The sequence below is a fragment of the Lepidochelys kempii genome, chromosome 27, assembly GCF_965140265.1.
Source record: "Lepidochelys kempii isolate rLepKem1 chromosome 27, rLepKem1.hap2, whole genome shotgun sequence".
NCBI classification, from domain to species: Eukaryota; Metazoa; Chordata; order Testudines; family Cheloniidae; genus Lepidochelys; species Lepidochelys kempii.
Genome location: NC_133282.1, coordinates 10,299,017 through 10,320,302, shown reverse-complemented (window position 1 = coordinate 10,320,302; position 21,286 = coordinate 10,299,017). Strand labels below are relative to the sequence as shown.

The following is a 21,286-nucleotide window of genomic DNA, read 5'->3' as shown; positions in this document are numbered from 1 at the left end:
GAATCTGCTTCCGAGAGGGACAGATTTTTATATTAAATTGCTTAACTGTGTTAATCATGTGATGGCTGCAGGAACAGGCATGTGTTCTAGGACCATTTCCCCTACAGCGCATTAGTTTAAACAAATTGTGCAAGAGGCAACCATGGAGCAGTGAATTTCACAAATATAACCAGATTATTTACACTGTAAACTCCTTAGGACAGGAATCTCATATTCAGAAATGTCTGTAAAGTGTCAAGCAAACTGTTGCTTTCTGCAAAATGATGTGCTTTGCTATACTACCTGTAACCACTGCTCTAGTCACTAGATGACACTTCCCTTCAAGAGCCAGGAATAGAACTCAGGATTCCTCAGTTCTAGCATTCTACTGCTGGGATTAGCAAGGGGATTAGCGCTTAAAATGGCCTTGTCGGGTCGAATTTGGGTTACTGTGGACGCAATTAGACGGTATTGGCCTCCGGGAGCTATCCCAGAGTGCTCTATTGTGACCGCTCTGGACAGCACTCTCAACTCAGATGCACTGGCCAGGTAGACAGGAAAAGGCCGCAAACTTTTGAATGTCAATTTCTTGTTTGGCCAGCGTGGCAAGCTGCACGTGACCATGCAGAGCTCATTAGCAGAGGTGACCATGATGGAGTCCCAGAATTGCAAAAGAGCTCCAGCATGGACCGAACGGGAGGTACGGGATCTGATCGCTGTATGGGGAGAGGAATCCGTGCTATCAGAACTCCGTTCCAGTTTTCGAAATGCCAAAACATTTGTCAAAATCTCCCAGGGCATGAAGGACAGAGGCCATAACAGGGACCCGGAGCAGTGCCGCGTGAAACTTAAGGAGCTGAGGCAAACCTACCAGAAAACCAGAGAGGCAAACGGCCGCTTCGGGTCAGAGCCCAAAACATGCCGCTTCTATGATGAGCTGCATGCCATTTTAGGGGATTCAGCCACCACTACCCCAGCCGTGTTGTTTGACTCCTTCAATGGAGATGGAGGCAACACGGAAGCAGGTTTTGGGGATGAGGAAGATAATGATGATGAGGTTGTAGATAGCTCACAGTAAGTAAGTGGAGAAACCGGTTTTCCCGACAGCCAGGAACTGTTTCTCACCCTGGACCTGGAGCTAGTACTCCCCGAACCCATCCAAGGCTGCCTCCCGGACCCGCCAGGCAGAGAAGGGACCTCTGGTGAGTGTACCTTTTAAAATACTATACATGGTTTAAAAGCAGCATGTTTAATGATTAATTTGCCCTGGCATTTGCGGCTCTCCTGGACGTACTCCCAAAGCCTTTGCAAAAGGTTTCTGGGGAGGGCAGCCTTATTCCATCCACCATGGTAGGACACTTTACCACTCCAGGCCAGTAGCACGTACTCAGGAATCATTGTAGAACAAAGCATTGCAGTGTATGTTTGCTGGCGTTCAAACAACATCCGTTCTTTATCTCTCTGTGTTATCCTCAGGAGAGTGATATCATTCATGGTCACCTGGTTGAAATAGGGTGCTTTTCTTAAGGGGACATTCAGAGGTGCCTGGTCCTGCTGGGCTGTTTGCCTGTGGCTGACCAGAAATGTTCCCACTGTTAGCCATGGGGAGGGTGGAGGGGTTATTCACGTGCTGCGGGGAGGCAAAATGCGACCTTGGAACAAAAGCACATGTGCTATGTATGTAATGTTAACAGCAAGGTTTACCGTGAAAGAGTGTACCCATTGTTCTATAAAATGTGCCTTTTTAAGTACCACTGTCCCTTTATTTTCTCCACCAGCTGCATGTGTTTCAAGGATCACAGGATCTTCTCCTTCCCAGAGGCTAGCGAAGATCAGAAGGCGAAAAAAACACACTCACGATGAAATGTTCTCTGAGCTCATGCTGTCCTTCCACACTGACAGAGCACAGACGAATGCGTGGAGGCAGACAATGTCAGAGTGCAGGAAAGCACAAAACGACCGGGAGGAAAGGTGGCGGGCTGAAGAGAGTAAGTGGTGGCCTGAAGAGAGGGCTGAAGCTGAAAGGTAGCAGCAGCGTGATGAGAGGAGGCAGGACTCAATGCTGAGGCTGCTGGAGGATCAAACTAATGCGCTCCAGCGTATGGTTGAGCTCCAGGAAAGGCAGCAGGAGCACAGACTGCCGCTACAGCCCCTGTGTGACCAACTGTTCCCCTCCCCAAGTTCCATAGCCTCCTCACCCAGACGCCCAAGAATGCGGTGAGGGGGCCTCTGGCCACCCAGCCACTCCACCCCAGAGGATTGCCCAAGCAACAGAAGGCTGGCATTCAATAAGTTTTAAAGTTTTAAACTTTTAAAGTGCTGAGTGGCCTTGTCCTTCCCTCCTCCACCACCCCTCCTGGTGCTTCTCTCCTCCACCACCCCTCCTGGGCTACCTTGGCAGTTATCCCCCTATTTTTGTGATGCCTTAATAAAGAATGAATGAATGTGAAGCAACAATGACTTTACTGCCTCTGCAAGCGGTGATTGAAGGGAGGAGGGGAGGGTGGTTAGCTTACAGGGAAGTAGAGTGAACCCAGGGAAGATGGGGGGGGGGTTCATCAAGGAGAAACAAACAGAACTTTCACACCGTAGCCTGGCCAGTCATGAAACTGGTTTTCAAAGCTTCTCTGATGCGCACCTCACCCTCCTGTGCTCTTCTAACTGCCCTGGTGTCTGGCTGTGTGTTCCAGCAGCCAGGCGACTGACTGGTAGCTGTCTGGCGTTGCAAGCTTTCACAGGGCTATTGAAACTCGCTTCTCAACTGTGAGGGCTGCTCTCATCTTGATATTCATGTGCTTCAGGGCAGGGGAAAGCAAGTCACAAAGTTCCAGGAAAGTGCCCTTACGCATGCGAAAGTTTCGCAGCCACTGGGAATCTTCTCAGACCTGCAACACTATGCCGTCCCACCAGTCTGTGCTTGTTTCCCGAGCCCAGAATCGGCGTTCCATCGCATGAACCTGCCCCATTAGCACCATGATGCCCACATTGCCAGGGCCCCTGCTTTGAGAGAAATCTGTGTCCATGTCCTCATCACTCTCATCACCGTGCTGACGTCGCCTACTCGCCCGGTTTCACTTTGTCAGGTTCTGGTGCTGCATATATTGCTGGATAATGCGTGTGGTGTTTAATGTGCTCCTAATTGCCAAAGTGATCTGAGCGGGCTCCATGCTTGCCGTGGTATGGCGTCTGCACAGAAAAAAGGCGCGGAACGATTGTCGGCCGTTGCTCTGGCGGAGGGAGGGGCGACTGATGACATGGCTTACAGGGTTGGCTTAAAGGGAATTAAAATCAACAAAGGGGGTGGCTTTGCGAGAAACTGAATGGCCCCCTCAAGGATAGAACTCAAAACCTCAAGAAGAGAACTCAAAACTGTGTTTAGCAGGCCGATGATTTCACGGAGGGAGGGAGGAGAAAATGAATACAACACAAATCTGGTCTATTTCTTGTTTTGAGCCACTTCATCTATCTTTATATATCTTGCTGGCAGCAGACTGTGCAGCACGACCGCTAGCCATCGTCATCTCCTGGGTGCTCGGCAGAAGACGGTGCCGTATGACGGCTGGCCATCATCTTCTGCTGGCTGCTGATTAAAAGACAGTGCACTGCTGGTAGGACTCAATAGCCATGAGATGAAACTTAAAAGGGAAATGACCTGGCTGAGTCACTCCCATGTTTGCCAGGGTGCCCCTTACCTCATCGAGGTTGGTTAAAAGAGCACCCAGGACTATGTCGACGACGGCTACCAGTCATACTGCACTGTCTGCTGCCAAAAGGCAATTAACTGCTGCTGTGTAGCAATGCAGTACCACGTCTGCCAGCACCCAGGAGACATACGGTGACAGTTAACTGAGCGGGCTCCATCCTTGCCGTGGTATGGCGTCTGCACAGGTAACTCAAGAAAAAAAGGCACAAAACGATTGTCTGCCCTTGCTTTCATGGAAGGAGAGAGGGAAGGGGGGCCTTACGATATGTACCCAGAACCACCCGTGACAATGTTTTAGCCCCATCAGGCACTGGGATTTCTACCCAGAATTCCAATGGGCGGTGGAGACTGCGGGAACTGTGGGATAGCTACCCACAGTGCAACGCTCTGGAAGTCGACGGTTGCCTCGGTACTGTGGACACACTCCTCCGACTACGTGCACTTAGCGCATTTGTGTGGGGGGACACACAATAGAATGTATGAAAACACTTTCTACAAAACTGACTTCTATAAATTCGACCTAATTTCGTAGCATAGACATACCCAAAAATCAGCCCAAATCTGATAAAGAGGAAGGAAGTGGCAGGGGTAGGAGGGAACAGGGTTCTTGAGTCCATTCACACAAAGGCCTCAGAGAAGGGAGACCTCTGTTTCCCTCAGGTCCTGATTAGAAGGCCAAAAGCACAGAAGATACTGTAAACAGACTGTTGCAAGGGACTGTGGTGGTATTGGTGGAGGGAACTCAAAATAAAAGGCACTGTGAATGCACAACTAGTGGAGTCTGCACGATTTCTGCAGGGCAAGAAGACAGCAGTGAAGATGCGCCCTCTTACAGGCTCAATCAAGAAAAGTTAAATATCCTATAAAATATTATTTAAACATGTCCTTAATAAAAAAAAATCGAATCCAAGGGCTGTTTCAGAGTTAAAATCTTCAGTACAGTGATTCACCATCAGATTATCCAGGACACAGAGTTTGTTGCCTTTGCAGAGGTGCGTAAGGGCCATGTGCTATTTTTCTACTCTCTCTACCTGACTCCACACCCTATGTTTATTACAGAGAATTTGGGGTTTTAGAAGGATGACCACAGCTACTGGGGTCATTTAGACAAATATCGTTTTCTCTCTGTGACTTAACCACACCACTCTCCTGATTTATTCCCTTCATAAAAGGCCCATCAATAGTTCTGCTAACTTCTTCCCCCTTCAGAAATGTCAAACCCAAAATCATGAGTCATGTCCACTAAAATAATGAGATTGTCTAAAAAACCCACAAGATTTTAAAAAATAAATGTGACTGATTTTTAGTTGCCTGTTGGTTTTATGGTTTTTAGAATGGGTCATGATATCATGTGTTTCTCTGCAACCAGGAAGGCTAGAAATTGACCTTTTTAAAATGAAAGCTGAGATTCTCATCTAATCACATCCCCAACAGCTGGGATTTTAAGGAAAACATCAAACATTGCAACATTCAGGATAAAATCACGTGCTGGCATCACCGCTTCTCCCTCTTGCAATGTTCTGCCCAGTCCACTCAATTTACTGCTTCGTTCAGTTTCTTTTCCCACTCATCTTTGCTCCTTCTCTCATGCTGTACACCTGGAATAATCTCCCCATCCTCATATGCCACATGCCCTTCCCCTCTTCCTTCAACCCTGCTCTTCAAGAGTTCCTTCTTCCCTTCTCCATATTAATAATCCCCTCACTCAATTTCTCTATTCTGATCTGTTGACCTATTTGTTTTATTAAGGACCAGATATTGCCACCCTTACTCATGTTGAGTAATATCTCCCTCCATAAGCAGTCCCATTACATGTGGAGTAGGGCATTACTCAAAGTTAGGAAGAGACAGAAACTGGCCCGTGGACTAACAAACTCTTCGTGGGAGGAATGGTGTCTTAATCTATGTTTGGAAAGCCTTTTGTAACTGTACAGTACTATACACATATTTTATGAATAATCATTTTTGTTTTAGGGTAGATTAATTGTTTAGACCTCTCAATCCTGACAGTTCCCACAAATGATGCCATAAATACACACAAATTAAATTCAGTTTTCTTTCCACTCAATTTGTACTTTTTACTTTAGTACCACAAGAAATGAGTCAGAATCCTCAAGTGATATGTGTTGTATTTAACTTGACAGCAAATCCATGACCCACTGATTTTTTCCCCTCATGCCTGATTATACCTGATAGATATTGACCTTTCTTATCTAACTACCAACACTGCCATCACTTTCAACATTCAGCTGCAGTAATGTACGAAAGCCCAGCATTCTTCAAAATTAGATCCTTCACATTTACCTGTTTCCTTTATTGAGGTGCTTTATCGATGTCCTTTATCGAGGTGCTCAAAAGGATTTAGATCAGAGGCTCTCAACCTTTTACCGGTGACCCCTTTCACACAGCAAGTCTCTGAGTGCGACCCCCCCTTACAAATTAAAAACACTTTTTTATATATTTAACACCATTATAAATGCTGGAGGCAAAGCGGGGTTTGGGGTGGAGGTTGACAGCTCGCGACCCCCCCATGTAATAACCTTGCGACCCCCTGAGGGGTCCCGACCCCCATTTTGAGAACCCCTGATTTAGATTCTGCAGTTCTAGGAAATTTATTGACCATTAACAAACACTGATCATAAAGCTAAAATTATTCAAGTTTTTTTTTAGTTCTAAAACAACAAAAATATTTAATCTGGCTTTATGCTGAAGTGTCATTTTAGTGTCTCTTTAGTCCTTAAGGTATTTAGTTATTTCCAAACAGACCCAGCTTGTTATATTGTCAGCATCATCTATCCTCTTTAGCACACACTCTTGATGAATTTATTATCAAAGCTATTTTTATCTGTAGCAACATGCAACTAGATATAAAGGAGTCTAGAGGACAAAACGGAGAACATCAAGCATGAAAGCTGCTGCAACAGAGTAACTTTTGGAATGAGGGCCCTTTGCTTCGTGTTCGAGCTCTTCATTTAAAATCTTGCAAAATTTAAGAGAAGACAACTGCCTATGTGGTATTAGACAGATCCACCCTATTGAGGCCGCATTGCAAAAGGATGTGCATAGTTCATGGGTTTTTGTTCAAGCTATTTTAGTGTCATATGCTTTTCTTCTACTTGATTTACCAAAAATCTCACTCAAGAAAACTGAATAACTAAACTGGGAATAAACTGTACATCACCACAGAGCCGTACACTAAGGAAGAAACACACACACAACAGCTGATTGTTTAGACAGCACAGCCACAAATGTCACTTTTCCCAGAAAGAGACAAAACACAAAAGGGTAGTTTTAAAAAATATTTAGGGAAACACTGACTTGAACAATGCTGTGTCCCTAGCAGACTGCTACCAATTTGATACGCTTTGTATTCCATTAGAGAAGATTTATATTTTATTTTGTAGTCTTGCATAAGAGAGTTGGGAAATCTTTCTGTGTTTTATCGTAGTTAAGGTGTTAGTAGCTGAGCCTTAAAAGTCTGTTTCTTGTTGGACTGTGATGTACAAGATTTCAAAAGCACACGATTCTGTTACCACATTTTTTTCAGTAGCAGTCTTTGAACATTAACATTTGGCTGCTTTTATATTGTGAGAGCCAAAAAACCCTGGAAACTAGTCAGGGGTTAAAATTAGGTTAACATTTTCACCAGCTACTCTGTCGCTTCACGAAAAGGGTTTAGTGGCTCACAGGAGAAAAAGATTACCTGCTCCTCTGTCTTGTTTTGGCATCCCCTCTCTCCCTCCTGCCCCTAATCCCCCCTTTCCTTTACAACTTCATTTTTGTGTTTACTGGGGTTTTGGTGCGACTATAAGAAAAGCAATTGAAATAAAATTGGGCATCCTATGATAGCAGAAAAAATAAATCTTTCTCCAGCATTTTTCCTACAACTGCAGGACACAGTTCCTTCTCTCAATTGTGGCTGCACTTCACGATGCTGAAAGATACAAGCTTTTTTGTGCTCGATCACCAACGGAAGTTGGTCCAATAACACGTCACCTTGCCCACTTCGTCTCTCTAATATCCTAGGACCACCACACCTACAACAACACTGCTGTACTTAACTGTCCATCATAGAACACACTCAAGGTATTTTTAAATAAAAATTCTGAAAGTCGTTAACATACAATATAGACCAGTGACACTGAGGCTTTTAGAAGAAAAGAATCAAGTTGCTATTTAGAAAAAATGGCTACATCATAGGTTGTACTTCTGTAGTAAAATGATGAGAAAGTTTAGTACACAGGCTTAACAGCTATGAAAGACCGATGCATAATTGTTATGGTCTATCAGCGTCTAAATCTGTTGCGGTTTTTTAAGAGACTCCAAACGTCCATTCATATAAGAAACTATAACAACTCAGAAAGAAAGGAAAAACAGCTCTGGAAAATAACTATGTACAAACATTAATGAGCTAATTTAAACTGACAAAAGCCAGGAAAATTCAAAATTCAAATTGAAATTTTGTCCATACCCAGATACGCTCAATATTTTAGCTAATTAAAAGTTGTTTATGCCATCATCCTAATTAAGAGTTGTGGTAAAAATCTAAGCTGGGATACAGCAATAAAGGACATAATACAATTTTGAGGTACAGTAGAACCTCAGAGTTACGAAAACCAGAGTTATGAACTGACTATTCAACCACACGCCTCCTTTGGAACTGGAAATACTAAATCAGGCAGCAACAGAGACCAAAAACAAAAAGAAAACCCACACAAATACAGTACTGTGTTAAATGTAAACTACTAAAAAAATGAAGGGAAAGTTACAAAAAAGATTTGGAAAGGTAAGGAAACTGTTTCTGTGCTGGTTTCATTTAAATTAAGATCAGCATTTTTCTTCTGCACAGTAAAGTTTCAAAGGTGTATCAAGTCAATGTTCAGTTGTAAACTTTTGAAAGAACCGTAACATTTTGTTCGGCGTTACGAACATTTCAGAGTTACGAACAACCTCCATTCCCGAGGTCTTCGTAACTCTGAGGTTCTACTGTGTGAACCTACATCTCTTACTTAGATAAACTGCCCACTGAACGGGAGGAGGTAGGTTGAAAATCAATAGGCTGTTTCCCTTCATATGAAGTGCGGGACTGGACCCTTTCCCAGTAACTGTGATATTATTACCACACAAGGCTGGTCACCAATACTCATCTACATGAAAAGATTAGGGATTTCCATTTTCGAAACAGATATTTAGAGGAACAGATGGACAGATATGTCCTGAAAAAGGTGCAGAGGGCTGGAACTGGGAGGATTCTGAGTTTAAAGAACATTGAGTGATGTACTGGTGGGAGTCTGCTATAGATCACGGACCGGGGGATGAGGTAGATGAGGCTTTCTTCCGGCAGCTCGCGGAAGCTACTAGATCGCACGCCCTGGTTCTCATGGGTGACTTTAATTTTCCTGATATCTGCTGGGAGAGCAATACAGCGGTGCATAGACAATACAGGAAGTTTCTGGAAAGCATAGGGGACAATTTCCTGGTGCAAGTACTAGAGGAGCCAACTAGGGGGGGGAGCTCTTCTTGACCTGCTGCTCGCAAACCGGGAAGAATTAGTAGGGGAAGCAAAAGTGGATGGGAATCTGGGAGGCAGTGACCATGAGTTGGTTGAGTTCAGGATCCTGACACAGGGAAGAAAGGTAAGCAGCAGGATATGGACCCTGGACTTCAGGAAAGCAGACTTCGACTCCCTCAGGGAACGGATGGGTAGGATCCCCTGGGGGACTAACATGAAGGGGAAAGGAGTCCAGGAGAGCTGGCTATATTTCAAGGAATCCCTGTTGAGGTTACAGGGACAAACCATCCCAATGTGTCGAAAGAATAGTAAATATGGCAGGCGACCAGCTTGGCTTAACGGTGAAATCCTAGCGGATCTTAAGCATAAAAAAGAAGCTTACAAGAAGTGGAAGGTTGGACATATGACCAGGGAGGAGTATAAAAATATTGCTCGGGCATGTAGGAATGAAATTAGGAGGGCCAAATCGCACCTGGAGCTGCAGCTAGCGAGAGATGTTAAGAGTAACAAGAAGGGTTTCTTCAGGTATGTTGGCAACAAGAAGAAAGCCAAGGAAAGCGTGGGCCCCTTAATGAATGAGGGAGGCAACCTAGTGACAGAGGATGTGGAAAAAGCTAATGTACTCAATGCTTTTTTTGCCTCTGTCTTCACGAACAAGGTCAGCTCCCAGACTGCTGCGCTGGGCATCACAACATGGGGAATAGATGGCCAGCCCTCTGTGGAGAAAGAGGTGGTTAGGGACTATTTAGAAAAGCTGGACGTGCACAAGTCCATGCCTGACTAATCTAATCGCCTTCTATGATGAGATTACTGGTTCTGTGGATGAAGGGAAAGCAGTGGATGTATTGTATCTTGACTTTAGCAAAGCTTTTGACACTGTCTCCCACAGTATTCTTGTCAGCAAGTTAAAGAAGTATGGGCTGGATGAATGCACTATAAGGTGGGTAGAAAGTTGGCTAGATTGTCGGGCTCAACGGGTAGTGATCAATGGCTCCATGTCTAGTTGGCAGCCGGTGTCAAGTGGAGTGCCCCAGGGGTTGGTCCTGGGGCCAGTTTTGTTCAATATCTTCATAAATGATCTGGAGGATGGTGTGGATTGCACTCTCAGCAAATTTGCGGATGATACTAAACTGGGAGGAGTGGTAGATACGCTGGAGGGCAGGGATAGGATACAGAGGGACCTAGACAAATTGGAGGATTGGGCCAAAAGAAATCTGATGAGGTTCAATAAGGATAAGTGCAGGGTCCTGCACTTAGGACGGAAGAACCCAATGCACAGCTACAGACTAGGGACCGAATGGCTAGGCAGCAGTTCTGCGGAAAAGGACCTAGGGGTGACAGTGGACGAGAAGCTGGATATGAGTCAGCAGTGTGCCCTTGTTGCCAAGAAGGCCAATGGCATTTTGGGATGTATAAGTAGGGGCATAGTGAGCAGATCGAGGGACGTAATCGTCCCCCTCTATTCGACATTGGTGAGGCCTCATCTGGAGTACTGTGTCCAGTTTTGGACCCCACACTACAAGAAGGATATGGATAAATTGGAAAGAGTCCAGCGAAGGGCAACAAAAATGATTAGGGGTCTGGAACACATGACTTATGAGGAGAGGCTGAGGGAACTGGGATTGTTTAGTCTGCAGAAGAGAAGAATGAGGGGGGATTTGATAGCTGCTTTCAACTATCTGAGAGGTGGTTCCAGAGAGATTGGTTCTAGACTATTCTCAGTGGTGGAAGAGGACAGGACAAGGAGTAATGGTCTCAAGTTGCAGTAGAGGAGGTTTAGGTTGGATATTAGGAAAATCTTTTTCACTAGGAGGGTGGTGAAACACTGGAATGCGTTGCCTAGGGAGGTGGTGGAATCTCCTTCCTTAGAAGTTTTTAAGGTCAGGCTTGACAAAGCCCTGGCTGGGATGATTTAATTGGGGATGGGTCCTGCTTTTGAGCAGGGGGTTGGACTAGATGACCTCCTGAGGTCCCTTCCAACCCTGATATTCTATGATTCTATGATTCTATGAAATTAAACTCAGGTTTCCTGACCAGTCGTGCAAAACACCAATGACTAGGAAAACTAACTTTCTTAAATTATGAACCTGTTTTTTAATACACAGATGGTTGAAGGGGAAAAGAATTCCCTTAGCAGAAAGAATATACAATATTTGAAACCTGACAAAAGAGCTACTGAGCTAGAAACATCATATCTGATTTTACATAGAAATTCTTTTTCCTCCAACTGCGTCTTTGCAGGTATTGAGTTGAAATAAAATATACACATTTGTATTCTAAGTTCTCCCACCTAAACATGTATTGTAACATGTAGAGGGCACTGATGAAATAGGCACTAAAAATCTGCTAGACAGATACACGCAAGTGACGCAACCTTGCAATTCTGTGTTAAATTCGTCCTGGTTCTTCATTGAAGCAAGTCTTCTATAGACTATCAGGGCTGGAAGGGACCTCAGGAAATCATCTAGTCCAACCCCCTGCTCAAAGCAGGACCAATCCCCAATTTTTGCCCCAGATCCCTAAAAGGCCCCCTTAAGGATTGAACTCACAACCCTGGGTTTAGCAGGCCAATGCTCAAACCACTGAGCTATCCCTCCTCCCAAATGGTCTTGCCAATGGTTGAGCTGAAGAAAACTAGACAGACTTTTGGGAGCACAACTGGAAGCTTGCTCTCTTAAAGGTTCAGAAAAGTCAGAGGTATACACTACAGAGAATCAGCCATGGGGCATGCAAACTCTGCAGTCCAAGGTACTGTCCCCTTGCTAATACTGTCCTTGCAGTGGCCAAACACTGGGGCTGGACGCACTGAATATAAACTATTTCCTTTTAAAACAGAAAGAGGATTTAAGGTGAGAGAAGCAGTTGTCGCATAGGAAGGCTCAGACTGTTGTTGGGAGGAAAAGAGGTGGGCTTATGAAACCAGAACACCTCTGCCCCAAGGCAATTCTCATAATTCCTCTAAAATATGAGACACAACACTGCTAGGCTAGGAAGGTTAATGCAACTATGATGATTTGAGGAAGCTCTGTACAACTTATGAATTCTGGTTGATAAATGAAGTTATTATGCAGTTATTACTATGGCAGTTGCTGAATCACAAATGTCTGTCTCTGTATTCACTGTTGCTGAGAAGTCTTTAAGCATTTAGTACCAGGGACAGTGGTCGGTTGTTAGAACTCAACCACTGTCTATTAAGGTGGAAACACCTGAATGACAATGGATAGGTTACTGTCTAGGAGAAGATACTTCCTCCTCCTCCAGGTAGGAGGAAGTAGAGAGTGGAAAGTTACCAATAGGACAAAGAGACAAACGTAATGGTGGTGGGAGATATAAACTAGAGAGGCTCACAGATAGTTTACTTTCATAGTGGAGACAGAGGTGAGTATCCTGTTTAACTGCAGACAGGTCACAACCAGAGAAGGCAAGCTGGGGGAGAAGGTACCATGTTTCAGAACATAAGCGATACGCTACAGCAGGACTCAGGACAGTCCCAGATAACTCTGACCCCAGCCCAAAGAGTGCTCTGGAGTGATGAGGAAATGGAGGCAAGGAAATGCATGTAGGGTTTATTATTTTTGTGTTGGTCTGTGTCTTTCTTCTGCAACTAAGTAAATAGCAGTGGTTTCAGAATCCTGTGCAAAGTCTGTGTGTTATCTGTATTACACTATTCATTGTGCCCCTTGAGGAGACAAACTGTGGGTTCAAAAACCACAAAGCTGGAGTTCTGGGAGATGGTGTGCTTAAGCTATTGGGCAGACAGGGGGCAGGTGTCTGAGGAGTCAGCACTAGTTCTAAGGAATGGGCAGGTGGCTGCACCTCTGAGGAGGGGATGCCAAATAGAAAAACTGCACCTTGGAAATGTGCCCGGGGTCCTAAGACAGTGACAGGGCGCTTGTAATGATGGCCATAGATCAACTGCCAGAGAGAGAAGAAAGGGGCAGAAAAACAGGATTTGTTTTTTGTTCACTTATCTAAACTTACTCATGTTAACTAGGAGGACCTGGACCTGCCTCCTAAGTGGGAGGCTACTGTCTGGCACCAAGACCTACCATCTTTACCTTATTCACATCCTTATTGGACCACCAAACCTACTATGCAACCAAATTAGCACAATGACTCACATGCTCTGTGTGTACCAGAGACTGGAAAAATCTTACAAGTAGTGTTCGCTTATCTACGCCTGCTCCCTGGATCTTGTGTTCAGCACTGAGAGTATACGGGAGGTCCTGGACTGTCTTCCAGTTGCTTCTCTACAGTGAATCCAGTCTTGATCTGAAGCTGAGGGAAAGGACGGCACGTAGTGGAATAAATGTAGGGACCACACATCTTAAAGAACTTCCAGTTACAGGTAAGCAATCTCCATTTCTTCTTCAAGGGCTTATCTCAGTGTGTATTACACATATGGATGACAGGCAAGCAGTACTGAAATCGGAGCTAGGTACGAGAATGCAGATGGTATGGATGTCTGTAATACTACAATTCCAAGGGCTGTGCCACCAGAAGAGGCTTGGACCAAAGCAAAATGCTTCAGGACGGTGTGGATGGAATTCTAGGTTGCTGCCTTACAAATGTCCAGCATAGGTACAACCCAAAGAGATGCTTCTGAGCTCACCTGTGCTCTAGTGGAATAGGTCTTCACCCCATTTGGGGGAGAGAAATTCCCCAACTGATTGGAAAGGAGGATACAGCTAGAAATCCACTTAGAGAGTCTCTGAGAAGATGTCACTTGTCCCCCTGCTCACTCTGCTATAGCAACTTTTTCTTTATGAAACGTAGTGTGTGATGGAACAGCCAAGAGGGCCAAAAGATCATCCACACTCCTGGCTGACATAATGGCAGCCAGGATGGCCACCTTCATAGACAGGTGGAACATCGAGTAAGTGGCCAACATTTGTTACTGGGGAAGAAAAAATAGAATAGCCATCTATTGAGAATGGAATGCACTAATTGCTGCTAGGCAGACCCACAGCAAGCCAAGAGAAAGACCCAACGTCTTGAGAATGAGGCGGTAGTCTGTATCAGCAAAAATACCTACTGGTCCTGATTTCTACATTCATAAATTCCAAGGGCAGAATGGACCATTGTGATCATAACACAGGCCATAGAACTTCCTCAAAATAATTCCAAGAACAGATCTTTTAGCAAAATATTCAATTTTGATTTAAAAATGGTCAGTGACGGAGAACCCATGACAATCCTTGGTAAAGTGTTCCAATGGTTAATTACCCTCACTGTCAAAAATGTACGTTTTATTTCCAGTCTCAATTTGTCTAGCTTCTATTTCCAACCATTGAAATGTGTTATATCTTTCTCTGCTACACTGAAGAACGCACTATTAAATATTTGTTCCCCATGTAGATATAGATTATAATCAAGTCACCCCTTATCCTTCTTTTTGTTAAATTAAATCGATTGAGCTCTTTGAGTCTCTCTCTACAACTACCAACACGCTTCTTGATGACACTGGTTCTGTTGTGCCCAGGTAGAGAACTGCCTCTATTTGGCTAGATAACGGTTTTAGAGCCCTCCAAATCTGTGGATATCCACGGACCATGTTTGCAGATAGTGGAGCGGATGCAGATACAACTGCACAGGACTGTACTCACCAGTGGTGGCAGCCCAGGGGGCACAAGCACTTGGAGCTGGTGGCCAGCAGCCAGTGGCTGGGGGTGGCGGGGGTAGGTCGGACTCAGGACTGTCCTGCACCCCCTTGCCGTGCCACTCCCTGTTCAGCGGCTCGGGCCCCTCAGGCAGTGCCAGCACTCCCACCAAGGCCCGGCTCAGCAGCACTGTCCATGCTCTCAGCCTGCCGGCTCCTGGGCAGCAGGTCCCGGCCACGGGGATTGGAGCAGGCGGGGCACCAGCACCCCACCCCTCTGCCCCACTGTGATGCATCACGCACTGCTGATGCCGTGTGCCATTGCTCGTGAGCCTCCAGGAGCAGCACGTGATGTGATATACCTTTCCCCTACTCCCTCGAGAACCCGCCCCCACACTGCCCCTTACCCCCAGTCCCCACCCTCATGCTGCCTCTTCCCTGCAAGACCTCGCTCCCCACTCACTCCCTTCCCTCCCATCCCCATTGCTAGCCCTTGTGAGACGACTTGCTGCTATGGGTGCGGATACAGGTAAAAGATGGCTAGCGGATCACAAGTTGGATCATGGGTTGATTCTGGCAGATGAGGATCCACATTTTTGTATCCGTGCCAGGCTCTAAACATTTTCTGGTAGACTCTTTCCTGCTGTGATTATGAGTAGTTTGAACTATTAAGTCTCCAAACATGAACACTCTAGGTCTGATGCCCATCCAAATGCCAAGCCATGAGATGAAGAGAGTCCAGGTTGGGATTTCTGATCCTGCAGTTCTCGTGAGCCAACAAATCTGGGAAGGACTGAGTGCTGATGGATTGACATTCATAGGTGGTCTGGAAACCAGAAATCTCTGGGCCAACTGGGTGCGATGAGAATGACTCATGCTTTGTTGTGACAAATGTTCCGTAGAACCTGGGGTAGTAGAGGGATGGGAGGGAACCCATACCTTAAGTTGCCTGTCCAGGACAGTTGCACCAACTTCCCTGGAGTACAAACCTTAAGCTGCTTTGAATCAATATACCTTGAACTCCTTATCCATCTGGGAGGCAAACAGGTCCCAAGATGCATTCCCCACTGCATGAAGATGTTCATCACTGAACTGTGTAATTTCTGCTCATGATCAGTGGCAAAATGCCTACTGAGGTTGTCTGCCAATGAGTTCTGAGGCCCCGGAAAGTACTTCTCAGAAACTGTGATGTGGTTCCTGACACACCAGTTCTGTAAGTCAACTTCCTCTATGCACAGTGTAAGGGATTTTGCCCCTCATTTGTTTCTGCAGAAGATGGGCCAGACCAGTGCTGTCAGAGACAGTGTCCCATCTAGAGCTTGTTTGATATTGGCCATTTGCCTTGCTAGAGGCCACGGTTGGCACGAATGTCGGTACCAGAGCTCGTACTGTTGGAGCTTTGCTCCTGTGTGCTTTCCATTGCTGGTTGGGAGTCTTGAGCAGACCTAAGTCCTTCAGACCTGCATGTGAAGACTCACCTGACTTGGAAGGAATTGGGGAGGGATCCCTTTTCCTGGAAGCAAGCTTAGACGATTGTATATCTCTGAGAGTGTCCCTTACACTCACGGGGAAGCCTGAAACAACGGGTCTTTAAAGTCATCTGCTCTAGCCTCTGCTCCACAGCTCTTGCTGCTTGAGAACTGAAACCAGTGCATGGGGGATCTCTGCAGCCTGGATCTGATTGGGGTCTCAAGGCTTTCTCTGTGAGGTGCTTCCTTGGTCAGAGCTTTCATCCCTCTCAGGTCCAGGTTGGGAAAGAGTGACACATACAGCACTTGGTGGAGATATGCGCCTTGCCAAGGCAGTAAAGGAGGTGCTGGTGATGTTGCTGATTGAGAAGGAGTGAGGATAACAGATACAGTTTTTAAATCCTGGAATTCTAGACACAGTCCTATTCCCGAAAGGGGGGGATGAGTCCCCAGGGTGGGGAAAACTAAGCTACACTAATTGAATAAATATTATAAAACACTATTAACACCAATAAGCTATATACACTTATACTGACAGAGATGAAGACAATGCAAGGCTAGCTTCTGAGAATTCTGACTCAGGCCATTTAGTAGTAAGAAGGAACTGGAGAGCACATCCCCAGATACCAGTGGTGCTGAACATAAGGAGGCATAGCTCAGTGGTTTGAGCATTGGCCTGCTAAACCCAGGGTTGTGAGCTCAATCCTTGAGGGGGCCATTTAGGGATCTGGGACAAAAAAATTGCAGATTGGTCCTGCGTTGAGCAGGGGTTGGACTAGATGACCTCCTGAGGTCCCTTCCAACCCTGATACTCTATGATTCTATCCAGGGCACGGGCACAGAACAATGGACACTACTTGCAAGATTTTCTATTCTTAGGTGCATGCATAGCTACGTGTGGAATACAAAGAGGGACCAGCACTCGAAAAAGAAACAATCCTTCCCACCCACTTAAATGGCATAAATCTGAATAATGCTAACATGGCCTGTTTCATAGCATAAAGACAGACCCAAAAACTTACTCTCAAGCAGCACCTGCTAAACAAATAAACAGAATCATTGCATTTGGGAGTGGGCGGGGGAATAGAGAAGAGGGGAAATAGAGAGAGAGAGAGAGAACACTACTCACCTATGATACCACTATCTCTGCTTTCCAGAGTAGATGTAGGGCTGGTAACAGCCCCATAGTTGCAATCCTTGGCTGTAACATTTGTACTGACTGGAGGGAGGGTGGAGCAAGGACTGCTGGCTGGTGGTGAGGCAGTGCTGCTGGTCAGCGTGGAGCAGGGACTTATCCGCTGTGTTACTGCTGAGGTCTGAAAAATTGAAACCAGGAACACATCACTCATCACGATCAATCACTGTGAAAAAATTTATCTATAGCTCACACTAGAGAATTTACCCTGTAGAATAAAGAACAACATATGTTTTACTGCTAAAAACGAGAATACCACAATGCTCAGCCTCTGTGAAGAATGTAAAAATATTGATAATTTGGTTTTAATTTCTTTTACGGCCTGTAAAAATGAAAGATCCTCAGTTCTGAATTCAACAGGAAACCTGGTGAAGTTATGTCAAAGTCTGTCAGGAAATTTTAGCATTTTGTTCCCTATTAGTATAAAGCTGTGATAAAAACAAAACAAAATAATATTACCTGGCTAGAATGATGAGGTAAAACTTTTACTTTCCATACAAGCAAAGAAAACTCCTGGTGACAATTAAACTGCACGATCGGACCTTTACTTAATGCTTATGGCATGAAATAACACAAACAGGAAATCTGTGCCATTTCCATCTGGTCAGAAATCTCAGTTGGCTTGCAAGTTTTGTTTTGTGAATGTTTCTTCCATTCAAGAAAAATAACAATGCTTTTACACTGAAAGAGGAAGTGCCAAGTCCCACATCTAAATGAAAGAAATTCTTTCCCCCAGAAGAAATCCTTTCCACACCAGAGGCAGACTTTTCAGAATTTACAGTAGTGAAATATCGACTTTGCAAGGCAAAACAAGGCGAAAATGTGGCAGCATGAAAAAGATTGTGTTTTAAAAGTTATTTCTGAAAGAATCTATAAGAAATTGTTCAAATGAATCCCACCAGAAACAAACCTGATAGTCTCTAAGGTGCCACAAGTCCTCCTTTTCTTTTTGCTGATATACTTAGTATCCCTAAAGGAAGGCTTCATATTTCAAGTGCTAGTGGTGCTCATGGGCATTGCAGTAGTTATGGGGAGGCTAGAATTTCTGTAAAAGGAGCTAATTCTGCCCTCAGACTCACATATCTCCCATCAACCTCGCTGTGAATTGTGTGTGTACCAATGGGTAGATTTTCATCCATAAACTTCTATTTACTGTCTCTATAAAATTTGCCTGTTCAAATTTGTTGGTCACCGGGGACGACAGCAGCAAACCCCTGTCATGTGGGTTGTAGATTAGCCTTCAATCACAGTACTCAAGGTAAAGTTCCTGTATTTTATCCACTAAGTCCCTGAGCTCTCGATTAGCTTTTAGACACAAAAGAACATTTAGTTCCAGCTCAGAATATGCCAGTTGCACTCAGTAGTTCAGCGCCATTGATAGCCTCTGAACAGACTGATTCTCTCAAACCATGTCATTACAATAAGGGAAAGTGACTTCATTTCCTAACAGCTTACTAAGCACTGCAGTAAATGGTTACTTCTCTTTGCAATTGTCCCCGCTTTCCGATTGAAACATTTAGTCCCCTTGTACAGTAATGTCTTGCTTTTAGTAAAATGCTATTGGTGTGGAGGAAATCTCAATAGGAATTAACTTTAATGAACACTTGCTTATTTTACAAGGGATATTTTTATAATAGTTATAGAAAACTGTACCTAACTTTTTAAAAATATCATTTGATCCTGGAATCACAGGGAAAAACTAAACACTGAAGCACAGTGCTTGCAAACTACAGAAGGCCTTTGAAGTCTAACTTTTTCTTTTCAAGCATTATATACTTGATGCTTGAAAAATGATTGAGACTGACTTTTATAAGTAGGACATGTGAAAGATTCATTGTCTTCTAAATTAGAAGGCAGATCCCATGTGTAGCTAGAGGGGAGCTATCCAATTTGTCACAGAAATCCCACTGTGGCTTGTGAAAATGCTCGCTTACTCAGACGGCAATCACCAGACATTTGAGGGAAAATGGAGCATCAAGCACAATAGGTGGGATTGCATAACTCTAAAAAACATGAGGACTGATTCACCACTGTATTACTCGAATTCTATGCTAGTGTAACTCTAATGATTGTATCATAACCATATACCATCACAGAATTGGAGTAACACGGTGGTGAATCAGGTATATGGTGTTCACCCGGACAGACCACCATGAACATGCTTTTATAATAATTCCTAGAGATTGTGGAAAGGAGGCCTATCCAGGCACTTCCAACCAGCTTATATTTAGAGCTGATGGGGAGGCTTTTTGTTAGAAAATGTTCTTTCAGCAAAACAGAAACTTTTTGTGGGAACATACCAGTTTTGATGAAACTTTCATCACAAAAAGTTTCTCAGGTCCAGAATGGAATTTCTGATCAAAACCACAGAGACCCCCAACCCTAGAAAAGCCAACAGCCTGCCCAGGATGACACTCATCTGGGAGATGGGAGACTGGCAGAGCACAGATATGAACTTGGATCCCCCCACATCAGAGGTGACTTCCCCAACCACCAGGCTATTGGATATTCTGGTGTCTTTCTTGCTAGATTTTCATGAAAAACTTCAAAAGGGCTTGGTTTCATCCCAATGTGAAACCGGAACATTTTTGAAATCTTGAAAAGTTTTGCAGAATGGGAAAGCCATCTCCCATACAGCTCTAGTTAAAATTCCCCTTATGATCTGATTCCTTATAAAAGTAGTTGTCACGTATGAACATTTGCTAAATTTTTGCATTCTCTTTATTCCTTTATCTTTTTAGGTGGCTACCATCAGATCATGTTTTGAAGCATTAGGAACAAACCAACATGGTTCCCCTACTCTCCCTGCAAAAGGAACACACAGCAATACGAGTAATGGATAAATATAACACTACAAATGTTGCAAACTGAATACTTCACACTCTAGAAATAACAGTACTTGACTAATGTGTCAATTTTCCCTACATCTAAGAGCACTGGTCTTGAAATATTTCGTCTCCTAGAAACTACAGATTTAAATCTCAGCAAGGTTGACCTAGCTCTTAATAAGCACATACACTTCATACCATAGTTTCCTGTTTTGGTTCCTTCTGGATTACATTTTAAAAAATGAAGTCTATTTATTTTATGTGGCTATAAGAAGACAGGCATTGCCAGTAGTCCATTTAAACAAACAGCCAATCTCTGACAGTGATAAATAAAAGATGCTTCTAAGGAAGGTGTAAAATCACCTTAATGGACAATTATGTAACAACATGCTCACACAGAGAAATTTTTTTTCTAACCAATACAGCTAGTGGCTGAGCACAAAGACTTTTATTCCTTTTATAAAAATCCTAGTAAGTTTAATGTAAATATTCTTATTATTCATATAAATGTTAACTCTTCTTTGAGATCTATGGATTTCTTTGCCTTAATAATATCTTGTGATAATGAGTGTCACATGTTAAATTATACATTGTGAAGAAACATATTTTCTTGTACTATCTTTTATTGGACCAACTTCTGTTGTTGAAAAAACAAGCTTTCAAGCTTACACAGAGCTCTTCTTCAGGTCTGGAAAACATATTCAGTGTCACAGCTAAATATAAGGTGGAACAGATTGTTTAGCACAAGTAGTTAACACATATTTCAAGGGACCATTCAACGTGAAGTGGCTGGTTAGCACCCCTCCAATCTTAGGGGGACAGGAAGGGAGAGGAAGGGAGCTGGGAGGGTGTGTTATTGGGTTATAGATTGCTGTAATAAACCATAAATCCAGTGTCTCTATTCAGTCCATGATTATTAGTGTCTAGAAAAGTTATGAATTTAAGCTCCCAGGTTCATCTTTTGAAAGCGCTCTATACATTTCCTTTGAGCATGAGGACTG

General features: G+C 44.1%; 1 protein-coding gene across 18 annotated transcripts in view; it reads right to left on the bottom strand.

Moving 5' to 3' along the window:
- Positions 1 to 21,286, bottom strand: part of TANC2 (tetratricopeptide repeat, ankyrin repeat and coiled-coil containing 2) — a 693,994-nt gene that overhangs the window by 181,245 nt on the left and 491,463 nt on the right. For 17 of the 18 annotated variants that reach the window (XM_073325985.1, XM_073325979.1, XM_073325984.1 and 14 more), the window contains one exon: positions 17,392 to 17,578. In XM_073325985.1, the coding sequence (XP_073182086.1) occupies positions 17,392 to 17,578 (187 nt within the window). Of the gene's footprint in view, positions 1 to 16,271; positions 16,398 to 17,391; positions 17,579 to 21,286 lie in introns of those variants that run through there. The other variant, XM_073325996.1, reaches the window with a different exon arrangement.